Source organism: Pelodiscus sinensis, chromosome 14, assembly GCF_049634645.1.
Source record: "Pelodiscus sinensis isolate JC-2024 chromosome 14, ASM4963464v1, whole genome shotgun sequence".
In the NCBI taxonomy this organism is placed as follows: domain Eukaryota; kingdom Metazoa; phylum Chordata; order Testudines; family Trionychidae; genus Pelodiscus; species Pelodiscus sinensis.
Genome location: NC_134724.1, coordinates 31,636,768 through 31,648,462, shown reverse-complemented (window position 1 = coordinate 31,648,462; position 11,695 = coordinate 31,636,768). Strand labels below are relative to the sequence as shown.

The 11,695-nt window shown below is 41.4% G+C and overlaps 1 protein-coding gene across 2 annotated transcripts in view; it reads right to left on the bottom strand.

The window, feature by feature from the left end:
• Positions 1 to 6,510: 6,510 nt before the first annotated feature.
• Positions 6,511 to 11,695, bottom strand: part of FBXO22 (F-box protein 22) — a 41,842-nt gene continuing 36,657 nt past the window's right edge. The window contains exons 5-8 of one of the 2 annotated variants that reach the window (XM_075897350.1): positions 9,890 to 10,054; positions 8,723 to 8,888; positions 7,278 to 7,875; positions 6,511 to 6,925 (exon numbers count right to left, since the gene is read on the bottom strand). In XM_075897350.1, the coding sequence (XP_075753465.1) occupies positions 7,449 to 7,875; positions 8,723 to 8,888; positions 9,890 to 10,054 (758 nt within the window). In that variant the 3' untranslated portion in view covers positions 6,511 to 6,925; positions 7,278 to 7,448. Of the gene's footprint in view, positions 6,926 to 7,201; positions 7,876 to 8,722; positions 8,889 to 9,889; positions 10,055 to 11,695 lie in introns of those variants that run through there. The other variant, XM_006126236.4, reaches the window with a different exon arrangement.

Genomic DNA, 11,695 nt, shown 5'->3' with positions numbered 1-11,695 from the left:
TTTGAAGATGAATCTAGGAGCACTGAGGACAACACCCAGAAAAATGTGCCACAAATGACTGACACAGCTAGAGTGCATAGATTTGCATAAGATGACTAATTGACACAGTTTTGCATGAGAGGGAAGCCGTTATAAATGAAGAGAGTCTTGCAGGAGCATCCTGGGCTTCATCTTGTCAACATCGGAGAATCAATCCAGATTGGCAGAAGCCTGGCTCCTCTCCATCCCCATTTAACTTACCTGGCCAGTGAAGTTAAGGGGAGCAACTAGTTGGTAACAAGTTGGAGTGAGCTTGTTTGTATGAGTGTAAATATATCATATGCATATGATATAGTGCAGATTGATATATGTATTACCAATAAATGTGACATTTTGCCATATCCCCCTAAAAAAGATCCCGTGCAATTCTTTAGGCGCAACAAATGAATTCCAAAATACCATTTGATATATAGTAGAGCTGGAAAAAAATAAACACTTTTAACCACTTGATTTTTATGAATTCATAGCTGAGATTCATGGTCCTCACTAGACACAACTCTGCTTTACCTAAAAGTCAGACTGTGGTTTATCAATTACACACCCTAATATATTGTTCCTTGCAAATAGCATATGACTTACCAGGCAGAGTCTTAATCTGTTAAAATAAAGCTTATTTCAGTATTAACCAGGACCAAAGAAATCTGCAGGCACAGAAAATGGCAAAACATAGCAGCACAGATTTATCATTCCTGCAGATTTTAATTGAAATCCCTTTTAGATGACACAACTGTGAAGATTCAGTATCATACAATTTGTGCGTGCCTATCCTCAGCAGGTTGTTCTTGTTTTCTTCCAAAGGTCCATTAAGAACACATATGGCATAAAGAGAAAATTCTTAGTCCCCAGTTAAACTTTGTGCCAGTTGGGCTTTTTGAGGGAAAACTTACATAACATGAAACCTCCATTCACCATATGCAACACTATTTTTTTTAAAGTTTCAAATATAATGTAAACAGGACATTACCATTGCAATAGAAGGGCAGGAAAATGCACCATAATATTTGAGTCCCCGATTCTAGACAACATTCTTATTCAGGATTACACTTAAGCAGGTATTGAAGTTCAACTAAATAAAATTTAAGAACTGTCCTGAATAGGCACAGACTTTGCTTAAATACTTTCCTTGAATTGGGGTTTGAAAGCAAAGCAGAACTTATTTTTTGCAGCAAATCATATAATGAGTTTTACAACAACTTTGATGAAAGTCTCCTACTTTTCCCATACATCTGATATTCTGAAACCACATTTCCTCTGTTTAAGTATATTGTCAGATTCTAGAAAGTGTCAGTCAAATGGCAGCTATGCAGAGGGACATCAGAGCCAATCAATTACAGGAGTATGAAAACCTTGGCTAGCTCTATAAACAGATTTAATAATTGTCATGCTTTTTTGTGTGGGTTGTGTGTAGTCTCTGAAGTGCCACAGGACTACTCATTTTTAAAGTTACAGACTAAAACAGCTGCCCCTCCATAAGATATAGTCTACGTCTACATTGGCATGATCTTGAGCAAATACTCTTTAACGCGAGAGTTCTTGCATTAAAGTATTTGCACAAGAGAATATCTACACTAGCATGTGCCTTTGCGCAAGTGATGTGCTTTTGCGCAAGAGCATCCGTTTTAACCATTGGGCTTTCTTGTGCAAGAAATTCATGTTGCCTGTCTATACTGGCCACTTGCGCAAGAACAGTTGTGCAAGAGGGCTTATTCCTGAGCAGGAGCATCATAGTTCTTGTGCAAGAAGCACTGATTTCACACATTAGAACGTCAGTGTTCTTGCGCAAGAACTCCCTGCCAGTGTAGACAGGCAGCATGTTTTTGCGCAAAAGTGGCCACTTTGGTGCAAGATTGCACCAATGTAGACACAGCCATAGGCTATTCATTTTACCACAGATTAAAACATTTAAGAATGTTCTGATCATATTCAACATACATGTAAAAGCAAGATATTTGTTTCCTATAAACCAGAACAATCTTAAATACCATTTTTGGCCTGCAGGTCTTGTCCTTTGAAGTGTTCACTTTCTTCTTTCACCAAATTTATCTCATGGGAGAATAAAAGCTGCACATGCTCAGCAGCTCTTGCGAAAAGGCACCATATCAGAAATATGTGTCTTTTTAAAAAAAAGTTTTTACACAAGCTTTCCTTCATCTGCTGCTGAATTACACTGCTGCTGACTCAGCAATAATTTGAGCATTGGTAAGCAGGGAGAGGTATATAATTTTACACCATAAAGTTTTTGAAGAAACTTGTGACAAATGTCTATGCGGGATTTCATAGTCCACAATGCGGAAATGCTCCCTAGTCATCAATACTCAAATTCTTGCAGAATCAACGGCAGTCGAATTCAGCAGCAGCTGAAGGAAAGCTTGTGTAAGAACTTTTTAAAGGGCACGTATTTCAGATATGGGGCCTCTTCACAAGAGCTGCTGAGCAAAAAAGATTCAAATAACTGAGGATGAAGAAATACAATATACATATCCACAGTTAAATATTGTCACATCAAACAGGCTTTACCAAAGGGACGGTAGAAAAATGCAATAACCTGATGTTTTCTAAATGGCAAGGTAACGTGGTAGAGAATTAAATGATCTTCTGATTTCTCCCTTAGGGAGAAACAAGGTAGACCTGATATAACTATGAGGCTAAATTTCAGTGACAGTTTTCCAATTGACATGTCATATTACCAAAAATTTGCAGTGTGTTCTACAGATAGTTATTTTCAACAGTTTACAGAAAAGCAAGCAAGCAATATATTCAAGACCAAAAAAATCTATTTCCTACTGAAGATCAAATAACCATAATAAATCAGAATATTCCTCCCATTTTAGAGTTTCTGTGACAGTTCCTATAAGGATATGTCAGTTATCTGATTTGTAGTTTAGCAATTCATGAAATACTACTAAAATATTTGAATTATAATAAAACTATAATATAAAACACAGCAATTTCTAAATTTACTCTTTCAGGCTTTATAAATTCAGTATCTGGTAAAGTTAACATTTTATCAATTCAGTAGTATTGCTCAGAGGCAGTAATAAGAGAAAAACTACATTTAAAAACTTCAGCCCAAAGAACCCTGGGAAAAATTCTCTGTTCACTGTAAGTCTCAGAGTAGCCATGTTTGTCTGTAACTAAAAAAAACTTAAACATTGAATGGTTCTATAGCACCTTAGGGTATGTCTACACAGCAAAGTTATTTCGAAATAACAGCCGTTATTTCAAAATAACTTTACTAGCATCTATACAGCCAAACCGCTATTTCGAAATTAATTCGAAATAGCAGAGCACTTATTTCGAATTTGGTAAGCCTCATTCCACGAGGAATAATGCCAATTTCAAAAAAGCTATTTTGAAATAAACACTGTGTAGACACTTATTTCAAAATAGGGGGCCTCCAGCCTTCCCAAGAACATTCCTCTCCCTCCCCGGAGCCCTTAAAGGGGTTGACTCTGGCCACAGTGTCTGTGCCAGCTCCAAGCCTGCCAGCCCAGAGCCAGCAATCACTGCCCCGACCCAGTGGCCCCAAAACATGAGCCAGCAAGCCACTGGCAGCCAACCCTCCACTGCTCCCCAAGAGCAGTCTGCCAGCTCCCAGGAACCTGCCAGGGACCAGAGAAGGTGCCTTCCTGGTCCAGGGTGGAGATCATAGACCTTATTCAGGTTTGGGGGGAGAGGGGGATGTCCCCAACATCCATGATCTCTGCACTAGACAGAGGAACGTGGCCGTCTATGGCAGGATAGCTGCCAGCCTGGCCACAAAAGGCCACATGTGAACCCAGGAGCAGGTTTGCATGAAAATCAAGTTGATCCGGTGAGACCCCCAACCCTGAGCATCCCCTCCTCCTTCTTCCTCTTGCTTCCCCCTTCCAGCTCCCTCCTCCCTGGTTTCCCTCTCCCCTCTCCTTTCCCCAGTCTCACCAGAGTTTTATTCCCACCCCCAGTTTTGTTAAATAAAGAGAGTTTGTGTTCATGAAAATACATGTATTTAATTTGACGTCAGGTAGGGGGGTTAGGGAGGAGTAAGTGGAAGGATGTGAGGGAGGAATGAGGCACAAACCCCCAGTGGGGCAAACCAGGGGAGGCTCTTAGTGCTTCTCAGGGTAGAAGCTCTCCCGCAGGGCCTCCTGGATACTAACAGCCCCCTGATGGACCTCCTGGATGGCAGCCTGCAGAAAGTGCAGCCAGGCTTGCAGCAATGCATCCACGAGAAGCACCAGAGTGCCCAGGGGCAGCTTTGGCTCCATGTTGCAGAGTACTGTGGTGTCCCGAGTGAGGGCAACCAAAGCACGCAGAGACAAAATACTTTGCTGTCCCTCATCAAGGCAGGCAAGCAAACAGGGAAAGCTGAGAACCGGCTGTCCGGGAGGGGAGGGGGAGGTCCCTTTAAGCACAGGCCTCAGATAGCCTCAGGCAGCAGCCACACAAAGCAACTCCTGACCTGATGCCCTGTTGGACCTGGTTCCGGCCGGCCTTAAATGTGATTCAGCTTCCACTCAGTGTGGATGCGCTATTTCGAAAGAGCAAAACACGATTTCGAAATGCATTTTGTGTGTAGACGCGTTATTTCGAAAACTTATTTTGAATTAACTATTTCAAAATAAGATATTTTGAAATAATGCTGTAGTGTAGACATACCCTTCGGGTATGTCTACACTACCCTCCTAGTTCGAACTAGGAGGGTAATATAGGCATACCGCACTTGCAAATGAAGCCCGGGATTTGAATTTCCTGGGCTTCATTTGCATAAGCGGGGAGCCGCCATTTTTAAAACCCCGCTGGTTCGAACCCCGTGCAGCACGGGGCACGAACTAGGTAGTTCGAACTAGGCTTCCTAGTTCGAACTACCGTTACTCCTCATTCCACGAGGAGTAACGGTAGTTTGAACTAGGAAGCCTAGTTCGAACTACCTAGTTCGTGCCCCGTGTAGCCGCGCTGCACGGGGTTCGAACCAGCGGGGTTTTAAAAATGGCGGCTCCCCGCTTATGCAAATGAAGCCCGGGAAATTCAAATCCCGGGCTTCATTTGCAAGTGCGGTATGCCTACATTACCCCGCTAGTTTGAACTAGCGGGGTAGTGTAGACATACCCTTAGAGACTAACAAAAAATAGAGATGGTATCATGAGCTTTTGCGGGCACAACCCACTTCTTCAGATGAATGGAGCAAGGAGTCTAGGGGTACAAATATATAGCAGAAAAAGAGGGGAGAAGGAGAGGGAAAAAAATGGCCAATTAAAGTGTCTATGCTAAATAAGGCTAACAGAGTGGGCTAGAAGTGCCTGTTGCTTAGCTTTTGATGTCATTTGGGTGTTGAATATAATGGCCCATTTAAGAAATGTCTTTGTTCAATTCCTGGGTAAATCTGTGTGTCTTTGATAAATGGACTGTGAGATGGATAGAAAGCTGGCTAAATCGTCGGGCTCAATGTCTGATTGGTTGTCTGTATCAAGTGGAATGGCCCCAAGGGTCAGTTCTGGGGCCAATTTTGTTCAGCATCTTTATTAGCAATCTGGATGAGGGGATGGATTGCACTCTCATCAAGTTCGTATATGACACTAGGGGAAGAGGTAGATGTACTGCAAGGTAGGGTTAGGGTCCAGAGTGACCTAGACAAATTGGGGGATGAGGCCAAAAGAAATCTGATGAAGTTCAACAAGGACAAGTGAAAAGTTCTGCACTTGGGACAGAAGAATCCCAAGCACTGCTACAGGCTGGGGACTGAGTGGGTAAGAATGGCAGAAAAGAACCTGGGGATTACAATGGATGAGAAGCTGGATATGAGTCAACAGTGTGCACTTGTCACCAAGAAGGCTTACAGCATATTGCGATGCATGCGGCTAGCAGATCTAGGGAAGTGATTATTTCCATTTATTTGGCACTGGTGAGGTCACATCTGGAGCACTGTGTCCAATTCTAGGGCCCCTGTTACAGAAAGGATGTGGATGCATTGGAAAAAGCCCAGTGGAAGGCAACAAAAATTATTAGGGGTCTGGAACACGACTTATGAGGAGAGGCTGAGGAATTTAGGCTTATTTAGTCTACAGAAGGGGCGCGGGGGAAGAGATCTGATAGTAGCCTTCAACTACCTGAAAGGGGGTTCCAAAGAGTATCTAGAGAAACTGTTCTCAGTGGTGACAGATGACAGACCAAGGAGCAATGGTCTCACATTGCAGCAGGGGAGGTCTTAGTTTTTCCTAATATCCAACCATTTCACTAGGAGAGTGGTAAAGCACTGGAATGGGTTACCCAGGAAGGTGGTGGAATCCTCCATCCATAGAGGTTTTTAACTGGCTGGGATGATTTAGTTGGGATTAGTTCTGCTTTTAGGAGGGGGTTGGCCTTGATCTCCTGAGATCTCTTCCAACCCTATGATTCTATGATGCTGCATACCACATTTGCTAGCTCTCTCTATTACGTTTAGGAGTTCTTGAACAAGTGGACTCGCAGACAGACACACAAACAAATGCTCTCTAAAATATATGTATAGATTTTATTCAATGAATGTTTCATGATTATTGCCCAAATATTCTCACTTTTTTGGCCTAATAAAGAGATGTTATTACTTGTAGGTAGGGCCCAGTTCTGAATATAGATGGAATGTACAGATATCTGTTGAGAGAAGATTCAGGTAAAGGTGGAACCATACAAATAAGCAGCTTTTAAAGACTTTTTTATGTATAAGACATCACTGATGCTTTACCTCTCCATATACTGTTGAGTGTTGATGCTAGTCTACACTGCCATTTATGCTCTCTTTTAGCCTTAAGAGAAAGAAAAGCATCCTTGTATTGTAAAATTTGAACACATTTACATTTACTTGCTGTTCTGACCTCCACAGTATTACACAAAATGCAAAGCTTCCCTATACATATTGGCTATGTCTACACTGGCCCCTTTTCCGGAAGGGGCATGTAAATTTCACTAGTCGTCGTAGGGAAATCCGCGGGGGATTTAAATATCCCCCGCGGCATTTAAATAAAAATGTCCGCCGCTTTTTTCCGGCTTTTAAAAAAGCCGGAAAAGAGCGTCTAGACTGGCCCCGATCCTCCGGAAAAAGTGCCCTTTTCCGGAGGCTCTGGGCCAGTCTAGACGCTCTTTTCCGGCTTTTTTAAAAGCCGGAAAAAAGCGGCAGACATTTTTATTTAAATGCCGCGGGGGATATTTAAATCCCCCGCGGATTTCCCTACGACGACTCGTGAAATTTACATGCCCCTTCCGGAAAAGGGGCCAGTGTAGACGTAGCCATTGTGTTAAACTCTGTCCTGACTACATGATTTTATAAAATTACAAAAATGACAACTTTAGATTTTGGAAAGTGCTGTTGATATATGTATGTACATCCCAAGTTTTTCAGTTTTCTGGAACAGAAACACCCATTTACCTTAGCTGATGTATTTAAAAAAACAAGTTTAAACTTGGTTTGCTTTAGTTGAACCAAGATGAATAAGAGTCATAACTGTAGTATAACCATGAAGCAGATCATCCTTTATGTCATTGCATTCTCTAAGTATGAAATTCCCAGTGACTATTCGATCACATCCTATTTCTCCATGACCAAAAAAGCCAAATAGGGGGACATTAGGGAAAAACTTCCTAAATGCATCTGCTTCAAGATTCCTTTTGGTTTTATAATACTGGTATCCCCTGCCAACACATGCAAACATGAACCCAATGGTGTTCTGCTCAGGAATGTTTGCTGCTTTGAGACGCTGCATTGCTGCTTCTACAGTCCTCTCGTCAATCACATCCTGGTCTAACAAAACCGTAGCACTCTGTAGCTGGGGTCCACTGAAAGCCAATCCAACCACACCACAGGAATTACCAGCCTCAGCATTACTGAAAGATAACATACAGCAAATCAGAAAAGATTCCAATGGAACCACTCTAGATTTAAACAGGCTGCACTAGAACAATATGTAAACTGAACATCTAATATAGATGACAATCTTTTAAAGTTGGATTTTCTTTACGTTCACACACTAAAACAAAAGTGTAGTGTAAGTCTTGTGTAAGTCTAGTCAAATACCAGAGAGCATCACAGTACACACTAGCTAATGGCAAACTTTTCCTATGCCTCAGCAACGAGAAGCTGTCCTCCTTGGGCATTAACAGAGTTCTGTGCGCCAATACTGATTTGAATCTGTGGGATCACCAAACTAGGTAGTTAAGTAGTTTGCCAGGGACTCTATATCCATTTATTTCTGTGTATAGGCCTGCTACCCTATGGACAAATTAGTACTCAGAATTCAAACAACAAAATAGAGCAGCAGTAAGAAGACGACGACAGATAGTAAAAGCTTGTGACTACTGTTGCTTCTCCCTTTTTCTTGGTTGCCAGGACATGCTGGCTTTTAGAGTTATCTTAAGTTGTGACCTATTAGCCATAATGAACATATTTTGATATTTGCTTTTTTTGGATTCTTCCCTTGATAAACATACTATATCACAGCAGTCTCAAACTTGCAATACCTATGCACAATGGGGTTTAAAGGAGTACTGCAATCATAACATTGTCTGAGGATCCAATACTGTGGCTACTAGGACTGTCAATCACAGTTATCGCCTGCAATTAACACATTAATTGCACACCTGTGGGCAGGGTGAGAGGCATTGGTGTCAGGGGACTAGAGGGATCTCTCACTCACAGTTCTGTACCAGTCTCAAATTAACTTGAGATACCCACTTCTCAGAGATCAGTGACGTCAAGCTCTCCACATGCCCCCCAGCCAAGATGATACTTTTTTCATTTAAACAATTGATTATCTGATGAAGAAACCGATTAGCTCCTGGCTTCCAGGAATTGTAGGCAAATAGAAGAACCACACGGAGCTCTGGATTATTCTTAAGACCTGGGAATGCCAAAAAACAAACAACACACACTTTAATCTTTAAAACAGGGTCTCAGTCTCTGAAATCCAAACATTTGAATTATTCTCATGTTTATTTTACACCTACACTCAATCACTTTCCATAATACTGCCTAGTTCACTGCTATTGCAGCACTATGAAGAAGCTCTATCACAACTCACCCTGGGCCCTCAAGTGGTGGGCTAGATAGCTTGCATTTTCAAAGATATATTTATTCACACACACACGCACACGAATGTGGAGATTCTCCTCCATAGCGTCCTTTGTTAGCCAGATGGTATAAATCCCCTTCAGCTCTCATTGACTCCCTCAATAATTACTGTTTTGGGTTTTTCCAGCCACAGAAAAAGTACCTGTCAATTCCCAGAAGTCAGCAGATCATGAAAAGAAACTGGCCAAATTACTCGTCACAAACAAGACATTTTGCTAAGTACATATTATATTGACTGTACATTATTTTATATTCACCAGAGGACTCTTGCTCACTTCCACACTCTAGTCCCCAAATTGTATGCTATGGTGAGGAGCAGTAGAGTTGTTGAAGTTTAAAAGGGTTTGGAGGTTTCAGACAATCAAAACATTTTCAGTTGCACAGTCCTGATCTTGTGTTGACTATTCAATAAAGCAAGCAGCTACCAAAAGAAAATCATTGTACAGGGATTGTTACATCCCCACTCTTGAATTGAGCAGGAACAGCAGCACTGCTCAAAAATTTTACTGAAAAGATCAAAATTCACATCTAGAGATTACACTTTGTACTTTAATACCCTGCTGGGAAAACAAAGTTATTAATACCTCACACCCTCATATTTTTGCATTTGTACAGTGGTTCATGCTTCACATGGTGGTTTATGTCCACAGACACTGTCACAGAATTACTTGAATTTGACAGTTACAAATACAGCAACTCACTTCACACAAAGCTCCAGTAAAACTGAGGCTACAGCACACAAAGAATTTTATATAAAATTAAATTACTTGCCTGCTTCAGTGAATTTGCTTTCATCAAAGACCCTGTTCTTCAAGTCTTTAAAAAAGTGGAAGGTATGGATTTTCACACCATCAATTTTAGGAAACAATAAAGCAAAGCCAGCTTCACCATCTTCAATTTCTTGAGGTTGATTACTGCTTGAGCCCATAGGAGTAACTGATAAAGATGTATAATGTGAATATGTCATTGTGATTAAAATACTTTTGCGTACCTTATGACATACATAAAGATAAACTGAATTAAAAAAATGAGCTGCAGGTGCTTTTGAAAACATTACCCACAGTCAAGTTGAAAGCTGGTCAATTAAAAAACAAAGTCTTATTTGGTACAGCAGACCCCAAGTTTCCTTGTCAATTTCTATGCATTTACAATCTTGTGTTTATGCTGTTAATATGTGGTGATTCACTCAAACAGAGACAGTAACTATACAAAGTGTCAAATATACAAGTAAACTCAAAATAAAGGAAAATTCACTTTAATGTTTTTTCAGTTATAGCCATTGAACTTTACTTGTAATGCAGAAAGTGAAAACAAGCAAGCAGATCCAAAAAATGTTTGGCGGAATAATCTGGACTGATGAATTCATTAGAGATAGACTCCTCAAATATGGGAGATTTTCTTAACATACACCTATAGGACTGTTCAGAAATATGACCTCAACTAAAAAAATGTGATGTGTGCTTCATGTCCTCTTCTGCCTAAGAGATACAGAGAGTACAGTCTATTTTGCAGATGCAAAGATTTAGAAAGGTGAATGCTGCGACCTGATCTACTACACTGGGAGTTTAGGTTGATTTTTCTAAAAACACTACCAAACCAGTTCTGTCCACTCAAAGGGCCATTAAAGTAAATTTCTGTACTGCTTTCACAAGGAGTAACTACTAAATTCAGTCTATCTTGGTCAACTTTCCAGTAGTGCAAATGCAGCACTGTGAAAAATCAAACAATCCAGGAGGTGTCCCACAGTGACCCACGACTGAATGGCCAGGACTTTCAACTCTACTGCTTTCTAGGTGAACAGGAAAAGCCCCAGGAAAATCTGAATTTCATTTTCTGTGTGGCAGGTGTGGCGAGCAGACCTCAGGGCAGGCAGCACACCTGATCATGAGTTCAAGTTTCATGAGCTCCAGGAGTTCCCCAGGTCATAGACAAGCACCAGCATGGAGCATGCAGGAGGTCCTGGAACTCATTGCTGTTTGGGAAGAGGAATCCATTCTGCCAGAACTATGAACCAGCAAAAGAAACACAGATATCTATGCTAAGATCGCCAGGGACGGACATGGAGGAGAAAGGATATGCCAGGGACACCTAGCAGCGCCACATGAAAATAAAGTAGCTGAGACACTTGTATCAAAAGACAAAGGGGGCAAATGGATGGTCTGGAGCATCACCGCAAACATGTCATTTCTATGAGCAGCTGAATGTGATCTTTGTTGTGGAGGAGTCCCTATCAGCTTCTGAAGGCAGACCACGGATTCCTCCCAAGATACTCAGGCAGCAGCAGGTAGGACAGCATGGTGGAGGAAGAGGAGGAGGAAAATGGTCAGCAGGCGAGCAGGGCAAACAAGGTCACCGAGAGCCAAAAACTTTTTATAATTTTTGAGACATTCCCCTCTTCCCAGAAAATCTCACAGTCGGGCACTAATCCTGGGGTGGGCACTTCTGATGAGTTTACTTTTTTTTTTAATCTTGCTGTAACCCATTTTTAATAATCTGGTGTGATCTGTGGTGGCCACTATGCTTACACAGTAGGGGTCCCCAGAAGTATGTTAACATGGTTGGAGACAAAACACGAAT